At 39.9% G+C, this 20443-nt stretch overlaps 1 protein-coding gene across 1 annotated transcript in view; it reads right to left on the bottom strand.

The window, feature by feature from the left end:
- Positions 1 to 19953, bottom strand: part of LOC122341701 (brain-specific angiogenesis inhibitor 1-associated protein 2-like protein 1) — a 34095-nt gene extending 14142 nt beyond the window's left edge. The window contains exons 1-6 of the mRNA XM_043235252.1: positions 19641 to 19953; positions 16256 to 16331; positions 14531 to 14617; positions 5005 to 5066; positions 2910 to 2981; positions 2646 to 2780 (exon numbers count right to left, since the gene is read on the bottom strand). Coding sequence (XP_043091187.1) covers positions 2646 to 2780; positions 2910 to 2981; positions 5005 to 5066; positions 14531 to 14617; positions 16256 to 16331; positions 19641 to 19691 — 483 coding nt within the window. The 5' untranslated portion in view covers positions 19692 to 19953. The remainder of the gene's footprint in view (positions 1 to 2645; positions 2781 to 2909; positions 2982 to 5004; positions 5067 to 14530; positions 14618 to 16255; positions 16332 to 19640) is intronic.
- Between the last annotated feature and the right edge of the window lie 490 nt (positions 19954 to 20443).

Here is a 20443-nt window from a genome sequence, read left to right as displayed (position 1 = left end):
AAACGACTGCTATCTTTTTTATAGAAATTCTGTTCTTAAAAGAATCTTAAATGGTTTCCACAAAAATATTAAAGCGGCATGTTTTCAATATTGATATTAATTAAAAAAATAAATATTTTTGAGCAGTAAATCAGCGCATCAGAATGATTATTGAAGGATTTATTGTGACACTGAAGACTGGAGTAGGGATGCTGAAAATTCAAAATTGTTGTATAAAATAAAAAAATTAAAATTTTTTCTAATAGACACTTCTTTCGACTCGGATGCAACGAAATTAAAAACAGGCAAAACAAATCAGTACAACTGTACTATCAAAAAGCCATTCAATCTCTCTTAGAATAAACAAGGAGTTTATTTGGTGTGAAATGACACCAAAAGCTTGTCGAGATCAGCGGAGACTGATTACGAAGACCACGGGAGCAGTGAAATGTCAGGATGTCAATGATGTGCAGTCAGGAACAAAGAAAAGAGGTACGTCTCTTATCTCTGACGCCGCCGTGACCGACGCCTCCATCCATCATCGGCGGGTGAGAGAAACACAGACAGGGGATAATCTGTCGGTAAATTCCACAGCGAGGTGAGACGTTAGCCATCAGGGTGCAAACGCGCAGAGAAAAGCAATTCATCTCCGCAGGCCACCCTGATGAACAGAGTCGTAACCATCAGATGCTTATGATGAATAAACGCGGATCAGAAGATTGTGCTCGGGTTTCAAATACAGTTGCTTAGCGGGCTTTATTTATACAGAGACGGATCCACCACGACGGAAGAAAGTTCATGGAGGTGCTAGGTGAGGTTGGAGGTTTGTCTGAGATATTACAAGACGACGAATACGCCTTTACGGACGTGTTGCATACGAACACAAGCCTGCATCTGATAACATTCAGATTCAAAATAGAGCTCTAAAGCCAACAGTTCCTGCATCCTGACCAATCAGAACCACGTTCCTGACGATAACCAATATGTTATGACGATCGGCCAAAAATACACAGAAATATTAACTAATATTTCAAGCCTTAAACCGCTGAACTTTAAGTCTGAAGGAAAACAGCAGGGGCCTCTTAAAGCTTCTCTTCTGTTCATAAGTGCTTCTCGTTATAAATACGGTAAGATGGTTTTGCACATTAACGCAAGCCAAACCCAGAGCAGATGAAGAGTTTGTGAGCAGCACTAAAAGCACAGATGAATGCTGCATCCCCTATTATAAGGAGTAATGCGCAGATTGCGTTATTTTCACAAACCTTGCAAGTGACTAATTACCTGCAACAACGCTTCTACAGGTCGGAAGTTGGAAGCGTGTCTGTCCATTCACACACAACCAGATTTTTTTTTTTTTTTTTTTTTTTTTTTTTTTTTACAGAGTGTGAATGCTCTTCATGATGGGGATACAAGCACTCAAAAGAAGCCAACTGAAATAGTGGGAATACCGCTATGGTTAAAGCTCTTTAATGTCGACATGGTTGCAAAGTACAGGTGCATGTGGCATCCTCGTTCCAACCGTAAAATTGAAATCTCTCTTTGATCTGGTTTTGAAGAAATATGGTAGTAGTGCGGTGTACAACGCGACGCACATTCACATCAAATGTTAACTCGTCTCTAGAGTTACTCTCATGGGACGCTGCACTTACTTGCGAATCAAAAAAGTACATTATTTGCATGTGCTTTAAATCCTCTCTGGTGTGCTGTTCCTAAATGTGATTTACAACTGAAATGCCGTCAAACAGCAGCGCCTGATTACTGGACTAAGCTAATATGGTCAAAACCATGCAAGGTTTACCCATCAACACGGTTGGTTATGTCTAAAGTGAAAGTGCTGCATATTAGATGCAAAGCAACAGCAGACTAATAGCACTAGACATGTTTCTGCCAATAAAGGGATACTGCACTCCAAAATGAAAAATCTGTCATTACTTATTCTTACTTTGCCCCAAACCTGTATTAAATTTCAACAACAATAAAAAGAAGATATACTGAAGAATGCGGGTAAACAGCTGCTCGTCCCCATCATCATCTCCAATAGGAAAAAGTCCGTTATTTATGATAGTTTAGTGGTTTTCTTAATATTTAAAAGGGGTAATTCACCCAAAGTGAAACAACATTTACTGCTCTTGACTGAGGAACTTCAATACAGCTGCTTTAAAAGCAACACTCCACTATCTCTGAAAACAATTGTACCGTTTTTGAATCCATTCAGCACTTTTAGCTGTAGCTTAGCATGGATCACTGAATCAATTGAAAAATAATAATAATTTTAAAAAATGGTTTCGATATTCTCACTGTTTAGATAGTCATATCGTGTACTAAGGCTGACAGAAAAGAAATGTGTGATTTTCTAAGCCGATATGAACTATATTCAGGCGTAATCATCAAGGAGGTTCTCTGCCGTACCATGGGTGCAGCAGGCGCACTGATATCACGCAGCGCCTCAAAACGCTTGGGAAAATTAGCCTTTTTTCAAAAATAGTGGAGTGTGCCTTTAACAAGAATCGATGTATAAGTCACACAGTGAAGTGTAGGCCTGTAGTGTTTTATTTTTATATTTATGATATATTTGATTTCTTGAATGCTCCTGCTAAATATACCTGAAAACTAAAAGCACAGTTTTTTCGTTTATATCTGTATCTGTAGTGCGTATCTTTGCGTACCTCGTTCTCTTTACTCTCATACTTCGGAGCGTTCTTTCCTTGACTTTTCCTTCGGAGCTTCTTCAGGTCTGACTGCGATCTCTCCAGAGAGTCCTGCTTCATCTTGTGTTCAGTCTGATATCTCTTAAACGTGGCCTGTGGACAGACAGCATTCGATCGGTGACACGATGGAGTCGTGTCCGATACATAAGTCATACAGCGCACATATCGATAAAAACATCTGGTACATCATGCATGCATCGACTATACCATACAGCATCTCACCGTCATGTACTTCACGTCCATGTCAGTTTTCCTCTCCAACTCCGCAATAACCTCCCGATGAAACCGTCTGAACTGTAGAGAGAGGAAGAGACCGAAAATGAAGAAAATGTTAGAGGCCTAAATTGAAAACGCGCGTACAAGAGCAGAAAACGAGGCAACGGGTGAGTCGGCAGGCTGTTTACAGTTGTTGTATAAGCTAAAGCGCTTATAGAGATGAGTCAGAGACAAACCGAGGGATACCCACACACCAACACACACTAACTAACCCATCGACACCTCACCATCACGGCTACAAGTGCACCCACCTGCCCCCCCCCTTCACTAATCTGCCCCTTTCTTAGATCCCACACTTCCTGACACGTCTTCATTAACGCATGTTTTCATTCAGAAAGACGCTTCATTTGCTAGAGCCGTTAAATGAGGAATCGCTGTCGAGTTTTAGATGCGTCTGCCCTATATTCGAGCCGACATTCTAGTTTCGTCATTTCATAGATCTACAGGGGTATTTTTAGGCTCTGGGTACAATGTGGGCTTGCATAGTAGAAATGCACTTGTAAATGTCGTAGCGTGTAAGGCTCTGATTAATCGTATAATCCAGCCGCCGACGTGCCATTGCAGTTGTAATAATGAAAAATCCCTAGAGACAACCGCCAGCGTTGGACAATAAAAGTAACTGTGCTGCAGGATATTAGGATGAAACCAACCACCGATCAGAGCGATTTTGCCCTTTCAATAAATATGGGATGGAATAAGTGTTTTAAAATCTCAAGCAGAGAGGAAAATGTCTCTATCTTGGTTGGAAATGACAGCAGATGTGCTATGCGAAGCATGAAAGACAAAACGTATTCAAATTTTGAATAAATTATGCACAAAGCAACATTATCGGAATGCACCCATCCCATTATAGTCGCTGAAGCTGTCGTTGCAGATTTACAGTTTGAGTCCTGAGGTTCAGAGCTCACTGAACAGATTCATACACGTCATGGTCTGAATCGATAAAGCTGACTAGACTAGAAGTATATGCTATCTATAATGGGTTTAGGTTTTGCATATAACTTTTATATCATATATGAACATATTTAACATACACCTTTTTCTTGATATATGTTATGTAAACGAAAACAAAAGTATCGTTTGACAGCACTAAAACATATACTCTTAAATTGATTAATTTATCTTTTTCATTCAGGTCAATTACCGTCCACGGCAGAGCAACTATTTGAACAATCATACCAAGCCGGTTAGATTTTATTAACATGTTCAGAGCAGAGATAATGGCACAGATGTCTAAATGTAATGAAAAATAGCAATATTACTAACTTGACTATATCTCTATTATTACTAGGTTTACAATGGAATGATGGCGAGTAAGTGACAGAATGAAGATGTTTTAGGTCCCAACACAACAAGGAGCCTCATCTAAGACCCAATAATCTGAATGAATCCTAAATGAAACGTGTTCATGTAAAACGACGATCTCTTTAGAAGGCTTTCATTAAACTGCAGAATTCGTATAGATTTCTTTCCAAAGCTTGTAAATTACACTGGATAGCGAGTTAGACAAAAATGAGAGATTAATAAACAAGGAAATTAACTACCTACATGCGTTATGTTTAAGACCCCTGTTGCAGACCCTGTTGTCAAACTAGTACGGATTCACAATATTGGCAATATCAGTAATATTATTAGAAGTTAGGAATGGTGGTACAGCTCTACTTCTTTGTCAGGTATTTCAGGAAGTCTCACGGGTTATCCAGTTTATGAAAATGCTATCAGATTTGACCGGAGCCGATTAAATGCGGCCCGTCTTCTTGTTGGTTGTCCTGTTTTTGAGTCCCAGATCAGCGGCTGCACTGTCATCATGCGGAGCTGGGATCAGGTGCATCAACGGGCATGTTCAAACCTGCTCTGATACAAACAGTCTGACACGCTGTATTCCTCTACCCTTTCCCGTTCTTTACACTAATAAGTCTGCCTGTATATCAACGGGAGGGAGTCCAGAGTTTATGGGAAACGGGCATATGCAGATGGCTCTCTAGCTTGGGTGCGTTTCCATGTGCTTTGGGCCAAGAAACGAATAAAAACACACACTCACGTTCTCCTCCAGTTCCATGTTGACTTTCCGATGGACGTCTGAGATCTCCATCAGGACGACCCCTGAGGACGGAGAAAAACACTTATCAGCCTCTCACGCCAATACAAAGGCCATTAACACGTCCGTTGTTTTTAAAATCTAATAATCCGCAGAATTCCCCTGTCTAATAAACCCCCACGGCCTTGTTTTCCAAGAACAGTCCTCCCTCGGAGCGGCTACTGTAATTAAAACACACTGCGCTCGGATATTTCTCCCAGCATGCTCCTACCCGCCGTAATCAAACGGGGATTAAAATGCAAAACCTACGGCATAAATCAGAGCACTTTATATAAAAGGATCCGCCCACCGCACACTTATTCAACACTTATTTGAGAGGCGATTCTCAAACATCCCTAAATATTGCATTTGAATGCTGGACGGAGAGGAGGAGGGACGGACAGCTAATTCTTGCTCGAGTTAATTCTCTCTGACATCTGCATGAGTTTTCCATAGAAGCAATAATGCGATCTGTCGCTCTCTTCGGTCCTCTGTTCACATGACCTCTAGGGTCACCCTTCCTCAGTTAACCAATGTCAGCCAATGGGGAGGCAAAAACATGGTAACATTAATAGAGAAGTTCACGGCAAAAGAAAACGTGTCTTCACCAACAGATGAAGAACACTGTGCAAAATGTGAAGGTTGGGATGCACCGTTAACAAATCTCTGTCTGATAAATGCATTCATGTTACGGCCAATTACTAATATTAATAGTTCAATAGCTGCTTTATGCATGTTTGCTGATCGATGTTTATATGCAAATTAAAAAAAATATACATACATTAAATCGGTTCATCAAATCAAGCGATGAATTTGGATTTGTTTTATGATTATTTCTGCAATTTTTAACTGATGTTTGGTGGCACGGACTTTCAATAGATGGACAGAAAACATAAAAAAATGGTTTCGACCATGAACAAACATCTTGCAATAAAATGAGGGTTAGTGAATGATTACAAAAGTAAAAAACTTTTTTCGGCTGAAGTAACATTGTATACGACTTTGTCTAAATATATAATTTTTAAATAGCAAACCATTTTAAAATGAAAGTGAAATAAAAGTACAGCATTACTTTATTATTTTTCCCCTTTTAACAGATTAGCTAAAGATTACATGCAGAATAAAGAGTTAGGAAGGGGTATATAGGAAGTCAGGCACATATAATATTATGCATTTTTATGGCTTCTTGTGGCCAATTTGAGATCTGAAAACAGTTCTCATGAAAACTACTGCTGACTTGTTTTCCCTTCTGAATAAAACTTGCATTTTTGAGGAGGAATTTGGAGACAATATGTTGGGGTATTAGCGTAGCACAAGTCTAAAGGTCCGAATGCTTGCTACGGAGGTGAAAACCCTGCTAGACAAACTGGCGGTCAACCAATTAATGGACCGTACCGATGTCAAGCGATCGCCACCGAAAGCTGCGGCTCCAGCCACGTGTAGGAACACACAGTGCTAAACAGAGCGTGTTGTGAAACTCAGCCTCTGAGAAAAATAAAAAGTCAAGGTGAGGCCATGTGAACGAGACGAGGGGCGGGGACGGAGATCCAAAACACGAAGCCAGCCGCGGCCCCGAGTCACATGAGTCACAAGGCCACCTGAGAGCAGCAGGTGTGGGTTCCCTCCTCCGCCTCAGCTGACCCACTTTAACTTTATCTGCTCTCTGACCCTGATTCAGCCCGGATGTCTTATCAGCTCCTCGAGAGAGACATGTGAGTTTGTTTATGTGTGCGCCTGTAGCAATGCCATAAAAGAAAGATTAGGCCAAGCAAAGTGTAAACCATCCTAACCGGAGTCGTGTCTCTGGACAATTACTGGCCCAGTCTTCAGGACGTACATGATGTAAACAGTTCTCGGTGATTTTATTGCTCGCTCGTAAATTCTGTTAGCGTTGTCCTTTAATAAAGAACAAATGCAATTTGAGGTTGAAGCCAAGGCCTGGCTTGTGCTCTGTGTTTTCTTGCAATACTATGGCTCAATCGCTTCATAATATTAACACTTTTAAAGCATATTTTATTCGCAGCACGTAACCTTTTAGAAGTTTTACACACCGGTCTGCTATCGCGGCGACATTTCCACGCCCCTAAACGTGTTGCAAACACGAAATGATTAAACCTCTGCTCGGCATTACTGAGATTCATAAGCGCCAGAGCTTGCTGGTCGAGCCACCTGAGTTTGACTGTGACAGTAATTGAATATGAAGGTCGGGTTGAGCCGTGATGGGAGGGGGTGACGGACTTTGATCACAGCAGCTGTAGGTGCCGCCCAGTCAGACGCAGAAACTTCCACCGCCAAGAACAAAAGCTGCACGCAGACAATGACCGCAGAGACATGACCAGAGCTATACAGTCCACAGCGATACAATAGATCATAGATCATCCAACGCTTCTGTATTATCAAAGACAACAACAGAAAACATTCCAGCTACAATGAGCGCCGAACAGAGGGCCGGCGTGTCTGCAGCCAATCAAAACTCACGGCCGCTTCTAGATGGATTTACATGAATGAAAAGTGCTTATAGTGAGCAATGAGGACGGGGATAGCAGATCCCGTGAGAGGAGAACTTGAGATTGATTTAACAAAGTTAAAAATTCACAAGAGGCTGAGCGTAGCGGTGATTTTTTTATGGTTACAGGAAGCTGCTAGACTTAAAATAGTGAGCAGCAGCATATATATATATATATATATATATATATATATATATATATATATATATATATATATATATATATATATATATATATATATATATATATATTTATTCACAGTTTAACGTGGAATGTCACGGAATGCGCACATTTTTTAAATGATTATTAAATTAATCAGTCGATAAAACTGAATCATTACACTTAAATCAAATCATAATATGGACTAGCATCTGTTAATATTAAGCAGTGAAGGACGATTTAAGTATCAATCATGCCTGTTCTGCATGTCTCTGTTAATGAATGAGGTTTGTTTACTGCACACTTACTGAAGCGCGCGTGACGCATCTTACTGAGAACATAAACACACAAACATCATCTCCAGAGCTGCTCTGAGAGTCACTCTGTGAGCATTTCACCGTTTGATTTGATGAAACGAGCATCGTAAAACAAACAGAGCTGTCAAAATAAAAATTATGATTATTGCTATTTTTCTGTAGCCTGAACGTAGCCCACCACCACCACAACAACAACAACCCTCTCAGGTGTGATTAAATATTCTTCATGTAATGACACAAAAACATTTTAATTTCTGGATGAAATATCCCAGCTTTTGACTTTGTCTCCTTGTTGCTCCTAAAACTGGCAGGTCATGCTAGACAAACAAACTTTACTCCCTTATTTTTGGTTTAACCTCTTTTCATCTGAATAAAAAGCGAAGCATTAAACGCACACATGTTGCAGTAGTTTCCACCGTCTCCAGACGTGGCTGTGAATGCGCTGCATGTGTGTTGACTGCTGTCCTGTGGCCAGTCTCGCTAAGCACAGTCCAAACAACACGGGAGACTAAAGGTCACCAGAACATCCTGGTAAAAAGCTTCCTTTGTGGCAAAAGTGCGGGAGGGAGAGTGTGTGTGTGTGTGTGTGTGTGCCACTGTTACACAAATCAAGCAAGAGGGGTGTGGACACCAGAGCAGGTGACGCTGTACAAGAGACAGATCAACGAGTAGAAAAATTAACATCTATTCTTTTATGAATGCTATACTTTTAAATAAAAAATGAATAGTCTTACACTCAGAAGTTTTGCTCTACAGTCATAAAGACTTTTATGAGGAACAGATTGAGCTGACAAGAAAAATGTATGAAATGTTTTCAAAACTATACGCTCCCGTTTAGCCACAATGCATTCGAGTTTGGCGTCAAAGACGTCAAACCTTGGACCTGAATGTGGGTGATGGTGATGGCGAAGAAGACTCGACAATTTGGTTATAAAACATGGACTGCTTTGAGGAGCCTGAAAGCCGTGGTTACATGGAAAAGAGCTGTGTGAGGACTCTCCAGAAACCATGTGTTTAACGGCACGAAGCTCCAACCGATCCTTCACCATAGAAGCTACAGGCGTTTTTACACAAAAGGTGGAAATATCGGAGCGCTCAATCAGAAGGGAAAGCAAAGACAAGCGGATCGGAGTAATAATGAAAGCAGGGAGTCTCAGAGCCAGTTCGTAACTTCCTGTCGTTCTGCAGTCGGGTTAAAAAAAAAAAAGGAAAACCATCATATAAAAAGTGTCAAGAGAGCAGCCTGATCTCCTGGTTTAGAGCCTCATGCCCTGATGCACAATGATGATAAGCAGAGGATCGCGTCGCTCGAAACGCAGAGGATGATTTGCATCTACCCTGGCTGTGGTTCACTCCTGCTTTGTTTGTGTGTTCTTCCCGAAAAAAAAAAAAAAAAGAAAGCACCACACGACTCAACGGGTGGAGCCAGCTGAACCTAAACACTCCTGGCAAAGAGAAGAACTGTTTGACCCACTCCAAGCATTACACAACAAAAACATCAAACCACGTCGTGATGGTACGTCTCCCTTAGCTTCTCAAGTGGCTTTAACATGCCATCTAATAATGAAGAGCGACGTTTGTTCTGGGTGATCTCTTTAAACATGCAATGTATAAGAAAAATAAACAAATGGCAAGAGGTTGAGCTCGACATTAAACTTACATGGCTTAGTAAAAGCAGTCTGGGCATTAACGGTGCATTAAATCCTTTGTGTCTTCATATGTTTGTTTTTCCAGCTTTTAAATGGGTCTAAAGAGTATGATCATAAAGTGCAGGAGAAAGACTGTTTTGAATGAATGCACAGGGTAATATCCCAACTCCCCAGACGGTTATTTCTGAGTACAGAAGCGGCCTGGGGAAATTCAGAGAGAATAGGAAAAGAAAAAAATTCACAAATTCACTTCAAGCAAGTGCAACCTGCTTCCCACAAACATGCCTGGATCTCGTCAAAGGTCCTGGTTCAGGTATAAAGGGTTGAAATTTTACTGTGTAACGTTAAGTACGCTGTTTTTGAACATTTCTGTTTTGAAAAATGAATTATGCAAGGGTTTTATGCAAATTAAATTTGGACTTAAATGCATGAAAATATTTATATTAATAGGCATTTTATTACAAAATATTATCACTATTAAATACATGCTATTCGTTTAAACATTTTGCGTTGATCACAGAAATAAATTTGCTTGCATTTATTGCTGCCAAATGATTAATCGCTACAAAAACTGTTATGTACACATAAATACAGTATATGTATGTGTGTGTGTGTGTGTGTATATATATATATATATGTATATGTGTGTGTGTTTTAAATACACTTACATGTCTATATTTGTATTCATATAAATACGTTATTATAATAAATATAAATATGTTATATTAATGCATACAATAAAAATATATATATTCATATATTTATAATATAAATTATATTTAAAACCACCACATTTTCTGAAATGTATCCATGCATGTTTGAGTATTTATATATGCAGTAAAAATATTAAGTAGTATTAAAGTCTTTACTGTATTTTGAGAAAATAACGGCAGCCTCGGTGAGCAGAAAAAAACCTCACTGACCCCATATTTTGACCGTGGGAGTAAGGTTAAACAGGGCAAAAGGGAAAACACGCGTCTCCGAGTAACTATTAATGTTAAAGTGCAGAGTCCTCCTTTTATGCTGTCGTTCTGTAAGCAGGTCAACTGGAGCACAATGGCACTCACGTATGCACTTAATCTGGATGACCCTGATCTGATCTCACCCTGACCCGCGTAAAAGCAGGACTCTTTATCCACTAAGGTGCGGGAATGCTGCACATGTGCGTTCGAGCATTGCTCAGCACTTCGGCGGTACCAGCACACCTCCATGAGAACGCAGGCGGGCAGGTATTTTAAAGCCATTCCGGTGAACTCAAAAAAACGTAACCCGATGCTCGGCTGTCAGCGAAGCAGTCAAATGCCACGACAAAACAAGGTGCTTCCTGCAAGCAGCGGCAGCGGCGGGTTATAGGAGACACAACCCAGTCTACGCCCACAGGACACCTGCGTGGCCGTCTTCGGCGGGATCGCTTAAGAATGAAAGCATCTCCCGTCTCTCTGCGACACCCGACCTCGTGTCGATCTGTCCGTGACCCTCAAGACTATCGGATGGCGGCTCATCTGCCTGAAGGCGGCTCTGGTTTCAGCTCGGGGCTCGAGAGGCTCCTCTCGTCGAGGAACACCGCTGACGTAGAAAGGCAAGGCCTGCGTTTGGACGTTATCTGCCTAAACAGAGGCGAGCTTCGGCTCTTATCGTCTACGGATAGGGAGGGCATTGTGTTGACAAGCACTAAGGCCATGTCCAAATGTTACAGCCCTCAAAAGAAAAAGGTCAAGAAAAGGTCATCCACGCTAAAATAAAAAGGAAAGAAAATCCATCACTTTGAAGCATGAACCTAGTTTACACGTGTGTTTTCAGTGATCATTTGTTTCAAATCTGTCCTGTGACCATTTGGGTTGTTAGTCTTCAGAAATACTTAACATGCAGATTTATTATCAGTGCTGATTAAATATATACATTTTTGAAACCTTTGATTCTTTAATGAAAAAAACTTTTTAAAGATCATAATTTATTCCCAATTTTTTTTTAAAGAATCACTTGTTATCCATGTCTCACATCCTGAATAAAAGTATTAATTTCTTTAAAATAAATAAATAACTGAATAAATGAATGAATACATATTTTACTGATCCCAAACCTAATAGTAGTGTATATTGTAAAAAAAAAAATATATATAGATTTTGATTATAGTTTTTTTTTATCTTTAAATCCTGAAAAAGGTCCCAAAAATATTAATCTGTTTCCAAAAAGATTTATAAATCAGAAAATTCACATGATTTCTAGTCGATCACGTGACATTGAAGCCTGGAGTAAATGACACTAAAATACATTATATATTAATGTATTAAAACTGTTATTTTAAATTTGAATAATCGTTCTTTTGTATTTTTAATCTAATAAATACAGCATCGATAAAACATTTTATATCTTAAAATGACAATAAAACCAGCCACCAACCAAACTATATCTCCCAGCAGTGCAAAGATATATACAGCAAATCGCATATTTTGTAAAGCATTCAATATTAAAGACATACTTTTGTAATGTGCTGGCTTTATAAAAACCGCATTGCGTTTCTAACATATAGTTAGCACTACATTATTTCTGACAGTAGTAGAAAATATGAAAAGCCATCACAGAACATGAACACGTGTGACGTGAGCGAGGGACAGATGTGCAGGTCACGGCCTCCGCTCGGCTCAGATTACCATTATTACACACCAACTGCCGTTATTTAAAGCAGTTTTGATGCAATGCAGATGCATACACCAATATTGCGCACCGCATGCAAACGATCTGCATGCATGCAACACGCCAACACACGCTCGACTTCCTGCATTTGCCAGACCGCGCAGTAAAAAAGGGGGCCCGCTGCGTGCGGCACCGTATCCCACAATGCAACGCGCTTAACCTTTCATTTCCAGCCTAACTAATGAACTTGAAATAACAACGGCTGTGATTTTTTTTTTTTTAAATCACTCTCCTCGTGATCTGATTAGACTGCCGAGAGGAAAATCTAATTGTATTAAAAATTTAAAAAAGCTGAAATCGTAATAAGTCTATACTGGCAAAGCAGATTTCACGGCCTTCATCCCTGCTCTAGTAATCGTGCGTGACCTTGCTAAAGTCAGTCTCCTGATGCGCAGCGGTATCTGGCTACAGTTCTGATCTGCTGGAATGATCTCATTTCCTGCTCTGGATGAAGCCGCCCGGTTTCCCCACTGCACCTATTAGCACTAAGCAGACTGGCAGCAGCTCGAGTACGAAACCGTTTAGCGTTTTTAGCTTACTGTTTAAGTTTGAGTCACCGAGTGACATGATGATAATGCATGTATTAATATTAATTATGGTAGCACTCAAACTAAACAAAACAAGTTAAATCAAAGTGTGTAAAAAGTAGTGCTGTCAAACAATTCATCGTTCAAGTACACATAAAATACAAATACATGCATGTATATTTCAAACAAAAAATGTTATGTTTATATATTATTTATTTGCAATACGAATTATATTCATAAATGGACATTTTTTTGGTTTGTAAGTATATACTGTGTGTATAAAAAATATTGTTTGACCAGTAAAAAGTAATTTACAATCCAACACAAATAGAAATACTTCCGTACTGATGCTTCCTTGTTCCTTTTATACTTTACAAACACATTGTAACATGCAAATGAAAAACCTGGGGTCTTCAGTCATTCTAATAGAGCTGCAGTTAAAACCAATCACTTATGGATTGATCAGTTCATTATTAACATCTCTATGTAGGCTGCGCTATACATTATGTGTAAATAAGGTTTAAAATACAATCTAAACCTCAGAACAACTGATTGCTTACCATTGTTTAATTCTCACTATTAACTAGTTTCTTATTAGATGCTTATTCCTTACATTTTATAGTTGATTTGCATGCTGTACACCCTCCGTTGTAATAAGCGAACATACTTGCATGTATAATATTTTTGAAATGCCTAAATATTTCGTAGTGACTTTAAAATGGCATGAAACTAAAGCTAAAGCAATTAACGCATTAATAATTCAACCCCCTACACTTGTTTACATGCCACAGTGGTGCTTTTTTTTTTAAATATACAGTATATTCTTGTACTGTAAGTGCCGCACTTGAAGCACTCCCACTCATTTCAGAGGTTTAGTTTTGGAAGCAGGCCCCGTGTCGGTATATTATCTGAAATGCGAATACGGTTGCGTACAGCAATTGAAAAACGCATTTCGTTTCAAAAGACAATTTTTAAAAAGCAGAAAAAACAAACACACAGGTCCTCAATATACACGTTGTAACATGACACGAATGGATAAACGCGCAATACATCCGCCGTTATTATGGTCCGGCGGATACAACGCTGTCTAAACAAAAACATCAAAGTCGATTGTTTCAAACATGCTGAACGGAACATGAAACCGAAACGTGATTTCAGTCCACATAACGTGCTTTATGGCACATTCCTGCACGATATCACAATGTTATCTTTGACATGATGGAGGAAACGGTGATAAGCGAGCGGGTTTATCATTATTCAGTGCCCATGACAACTAAATGAACTTAAGTGATCGCTACGCTGCTGTTTTTGTGAATTATAACAAAGGCATGATATGTTCCTCCTTAAAAGGCCCGAACCAAGGGATATATAATTGGATGAACATTTTTACGGTCCAGCAGCTTCCACAGACAATACAGATGCGCATAAATACATTTAGAGCACTTAAGTCAGTGATTGCTATGGGGATGTGAAGAGACTCTCAACCAGCATCAAAAAAAAAAAAAAATGTTTCTGGACCGAACCACCTACCCAGCCTTAACATTTTCCATCTCGAGGAAATGACAAATGGCACTATGGGAAGACTAAATGGAAACGTGCTCACGCAGTTCTTAATAAAAGAATTAGCCATGACTCACCCAGTTCCCTGGACACTGGAGATACGGCTGCGTTCTCCCCGATCTTAGATACGGCATCAAAGTACTGCTTCCCAGCCAGAACCATGGCTGCAAAACAAGGAGAAGAATACATGTTGTTACACAAGATGTTTGTTCCACGCAACATGCCACACATTCGCAAGGTTTTCTAGGGACAGTGTACAGTATTGTTACTAATATTAATAATAATAATAAAATGACTCCTCCTGCTTGGTTTAATAGCAGAAATGTCGACTCCTGCATTCTAACGTCTTCCAAATACTTCGGAGTACAATATCATGATTATTTAATTTTTTCAGCCTGCATGCGTCTCATTTGTTACGAGTGAAACATAAAAAGTAATTCAACGGCAGCTAGAAGGAGATATTAGTATGCCATGTTTTTAAAACCTGACACAGTTTATTATCACCGGGTTTACGGCGGAAGAAGATCCGGAGACAAAACAACATGGTTTTATGAGCATGCTCAATCAGGAAGGCCTGTATATTGTTGGGCAAATTCGACAAACCTCTTCGGTCAGTCCAGGAACAACCAGCTAAAAAAAAAAAAAAAAAAAAAAAAAAAAGAGGCGTCGTGTTTAGTCTGAGAGTCGGGCTCTTACAGTACGTCTTGCCCTCTTCCTAAAGCGGCAAGCCATTTGTTCGAGATGTGACGAAACCTACCCTTTGTTAAGAAGACCTACTTTTTCCAGATTGACATGTAACTATACAAGAACGTGGGAGTGAAGGATGTTACAAGAACAGAAATAGTGAGCTCAACACTCAATCTGGCTGGCATTATTGTTAAGGAAAGTCTAACCTTCGTTTACAATTATGAAGTTGGAGCGATGTTGATATCGTGTCATCATTTCCTGCCCGTTGCTGTTGTTTACAATGACTGCTGCAGTGTGAAAACATCGTCCCACAATGTTTTTGCATACTTTTGGACACAGAAGGCCACCAAATGGGAACGAAATATTCCATGGAGTTAAATTATAAAGATACAGATCACCATGAAAGCGGAGAAGCCTCCTATTATGGACGGTCATCACAATAGCGGACGACAACATCCCGGATCAACACCGTTTCACAGGGTACAATTAAATCGACGTGCATTTTACCAGTTTAATATGAAGAGACAGCGTAGACCTAACGTTACATTGTACATGGTGCGAGAACAGTCCGCTCTGGCTCCTTAGGTTTGTATATCATCATTAAAGTCTCTAGTTTTAACATTCTGCTTTGGGACATTTTGCTCCGTTTTGTTCAGATTCAGGAAATTGAATAAGAAGTTATATTGCCCATCCTCTCCCGATACCTGGAATCAGCATTGCAAGTACCCTAGATACATTTTTTTAAAGCATAAACCCTATAAAAAAAATCGATGCAGGCTGCTGGTCTTCCAATGTTTCTCTATGGCTCTGAAACCTACAGATGTTTCGAGTTTCACTCTCCCGTGCAACTGATACTCTTCTGCCATTGGCTCGTCTGCGTTCGAGAGGAGGGGCTTACAGATAGGTCAAATGATAATGAATGCCTGAAACCGATTTTGACAAATTCTTCTTGTGCTTATCACGCCTCACTATCCAAAGTTGATCACACCGCATTTTTCCTCAGCAAGCGGCAAACTCTTCATAAAGCATTGCATTGCAAATATGAGAAGTAAAGCTTTTGTAACGTGCTTTATTGTACTCCTCCTAGTAGAGATGCGAAAAAAACTGAGGCTCACCTGAAACCGCTTTCTCGTAGCTCTTTCCCAGGTTTATGAGGTTACGCAACCCGGGGTTGAACTGTTCCATAACATTCTGAGAAAAGGGATTTCAAACAGAGGAAATGGTTAAAATGTTGGCATGAGCAATCATGATGTAATCAGTCGCAATCATGACATTGTGTGGACCGAGACGGTTCTGTTCGTGAAACAACCTCTTCAGTGTCTCTGGTTTAATGTACTGTGCGCGCAAGGTTACATCAAAAGTGGCCTGGCTTGCCCGATTTCAAGGTGTAAAATGCTTCTGCTTCAGGCCATGACAACATATTCAAGTATGCTACCGTAATTCTAGGTGATGAATATGAAGATGTGATATCTACCCGAATCTAAAAAGAACCGTTTGTAGTTTTTCAGGCGAGTTCCTACCTGGTTCAGGTCTGAATCGCACGGATAACTGGGTTAGTAATGAGTGGTGGATTCATCTTAAGCATTAAAAATGTTCTAATAAACATATTACGTACCATTTCCGCAAAGTAACCATTTTATGTATTCTTTAAAATATCAACAGACATCACAAGTAAGAGAGATTTTACTTTACCTCCCAAAAAGAGAGACCCACAAAAGAAAGATCTTAAATTCAATATAGCGCCTGTTAAAGTCATGGCACACTAAAGCAGAAAATTTCATTCATACCAAGAACGATAACCATATACACTTTAAGATACTGATTAATATATACCCTAGCTCTAAAAATGTCTTTCTCTAAAGAACAGCAGAATACAAGCTTATGAACGATACAAACATCGACAGCCAATCAGAATTCATCCTGCTGTAGCAAGCTCAAAAATTACAAGCGTCAGATGAGCGTTATCGTTTTTGGCACAAACGGAGCTTCTGAAAAGAAATGGCACCTTTTTGCTTTAATTGTATATCACAGTGACACATGTACTGATTAACTGTATAGTATTATTGTTATCCCTTTTTGTCGTTATTGACCAAACACTAAAACCAAAAGCCAAGAACTGAAAGCGAAATATTGGTAGATGTGCGTAATTGATCAGTGTATGCCGTTCAGAGAAAGACATCAAACCAGTAATAAAACGGTTCTTTAAGCTTCTTCTTGATATTTCTGTCATCAGAGAGGCACTAATTAAACGTCACCGAAACTCTCCAAACTACATTACAACCAAATTTAATTTCATTTATTATTAGAAAGTTTATCTTTCTTTATTTTTGGCCGAATGTTCTTTGTTAATGCCCTTTTGGTGCATCGTTAGTATATTATTGAATCACTTCACAATGTTTTGGTGATTTGACATTGGAATTGAAACCTTTGTACTTAGAAAACAGCTGCCTGGGGCCACTACCAAGATGGCCGACAAATGACTTCCCTAAAAGTAACTGTAATGTCTTAGCGATGGTATTTCAACGGTGGTATTATACACCTAACGTGCCAACAGTGAGTTAATTCCACTGACGATTTATATATTTACGCATGTATTGGCTTGTGGGCAGGACTCTTTCAATACGCGTTTGGTTGGATACGAGGAGAAATAGCTAATCCACTCCACTCTATCGGGACACTTTCTGCAAATGTTCTCACAGGTCGAACGTCAGGGCCGAATAAGATCTTGAATTCAGATCAGGGTTAGTGCAGGGAGTCGAGACGGTCTGAGGCGACAACGCGTGAACGAGAAAGTTCGGGAGAATCAAGTTGGAACTCGAGTGGAGGACCACAGGAAGCTCTGCTGCTTTTCACAACAAGATCAGTCACTGAGCGACGACGGTTTCCGGCCCCGCGCCGGTTCCTGGTGTCTTCGAAGCAGGGATTTGAATGAGTCACTTGGGCTTGGTCGTATTCGCTGAACTTCAAGCGGCATGCGTGCGCTTACTTAACGCTTACTAATCCTCAATTCGTGAAGACGGCCCACTCCTCTCCACTCCCTGCATGACAGGAGGCACGGCTGATATTAGGCTCGAATGAAACTACATTGGAATGACGCACTCGAGGAAGTCGACGCCGATAATAAACCTCCTCCCAAATCAAAGAGGTCATTCAGTGGCACAGCTATACTGCAAAACCAGCGGAGCTCAGAGTAACTAACATCTTCTCAAAAGACCTGACTATCTCGGTGAGACTTTGAGTCCTAAATATTACTAACTACTTAAAAATCAAGAGATTTCCCTCTAATGTTGCCCCCAACTGGTCAAAAACAGCTGTCTGAACCAACTATTTCAGACTTGCATAACAATCGTAACGTTAAGGCTTTTCAAGAATGCACTGCACTTATAAATAATCATGAATAAATTACGCTGATTTTTTAAAATGTTTTGTTAATGTTAGTTATTATTTGTTGTAATGTTAAGAGCTTTTTTATTACAGTTAACAAGATAAAAGTTAAGAGAACTTTTAACTTTTAAGAACGACTTTTAAAATCAAGTTTTTTTTACAATGTTGGATCTACGTCTCTACAAAGAAAGTTACAGTGTATCAGTGAACCACCTGAGTGAATGTCACCAAAAAAATGTCGACAACAAGCTCGGGTCATGTTCCACTCCAAAAACACAAGGAAGAATATTATATGCCTTAAGAAAATAAATCGTACTTTTTTTACGATTAAGACATTAGGAAACTAAATAATGCATCATCAGGTTATAGGCTGTGTGCGTGTGTGTATTTAACCCTACTGAAAAAAAAACTATAGAAAATGTCACGGTTACAGTGGAAATTGTATTGGTTTTAATGAAAGGTATACTATATATATATATATATATATATATATATATATATATATATATATATATATATATATATATATCTACTGGTGTGTGATGGATTCTATTGGTGGGACTTTAAATCCAACTGGAAAAACTGCCCTACAAAAATACATTGTGCAATGTTTTACTGGAAAAAAGTTGATGGTTCATAGTGGTATTTTGGCATGTCTATGCACACACACACACAAAGCAATATGATTCACATGATTAAATAAAGCATATGATTCACACAAGGGTTGAACGACAATATACTTCCAAGAGGTAAAATAAAATAAAACAATAACTTACTATATAATAATACTAAACAACAGTACTGAATTCCTGGATATGACTCTGGGATATGAATCTGATTCATCTGGGAGTGTCATTAAATCAAAAGAGCCATACGTTCAGACCCACCTGTGGCTCAACGACAACCAGAAATACGAACCACTTTTTCAACTCCACCAGTTTAAACACGAAACGGTCTTCTCCGCCTAACACAGTTAGAGCCAAAGTTTCCTGACCAGCTCAAAACGACCCGCTCAACCCAGAAACCCCCCAACTGTCAAGCCGCGCTCGATGACACTTCTTCACGGGTGGATGTCAGCGCAGCCTCGACAGGACAATAACACTCGCTTTCTCTCACCTTGTAAGTGCTCTCGGTCAGTTTGTTCACCTCGTCCGGATCGCGCGACATTCCTCTGCCCCTCTCGCGACGAGCTCGCGCGCTCAGATGTCGTTTATTCGGACGGGAGGGGGGGAGAAGAACTCCCAAATAAGCCAGGCAGGACAGCGCGCTTATCGCCTCCCTCAAGTCCTCATAGCAAGACGGCCGTCCGCGGAAGCGTGTTATAGATTTCCGATCGAAAGCGACCGCGGTCTCGCTCAATAACGGGCTGCCGGAGTTCAGCCGAGAGAGGCTTCGCTTCAAACTTATGAGCGCGTGAACGCGAGCGTGCGCGTCAGGGGCGGGAAAGATAAGGTGAGGTGTGCGACGTCACTCGAGGGCCGCTCTGACAGGTGCTCTCGGACAGAAACAAGACCGAGGCCGCCATCTGCCGGTCTTTGTCTTTACTGCAGCCATTCGGGCATTAAAAGAGCATAAAAAGAACAGGAAAATATTTTCCACTGTGTAAAGCCTTAGGCAGGGGTCTGGAAGTTTCTAGCGTGCTCAAAACCGGAGATAAACTCTACAGGACTCCGGCCCTCCAGGACTGAGACTGACACCTGGCCTAAAGTAGAATATACCTGAAATGTGTGCACGTCCAAATTTCACATCAGCACCAATTTTACGCATGCAGACGAAAATATTGACATTTTTTTAAAAATCTGTAAAATTCTTTATTCATAAATACTGATAACACATACACTGTATTTAAATGTTTCATTTATTTGTTTAATTGTATGTTGATTTATTTATTTTATTTCTCATAGCTAAAACCCCTCCCA

This window comes from Puntigrus tetrazona, chromosome 3 (assembly GCF_018831695.1).
Source record: "Puntigrus tetrazona isolate hp1 chromosome 3, ASM1883169v1, whole genome shotgun sequence".
NCBI lineage: Eukaryota > Metazoa > Chordata > Actinopteri > Cypriniformes > Cyprinidae > Puntigrus > Puntigrus tetrazona.
This window is presented reverse-complemented; position numbering and strand designations above follow the sequence as displayed.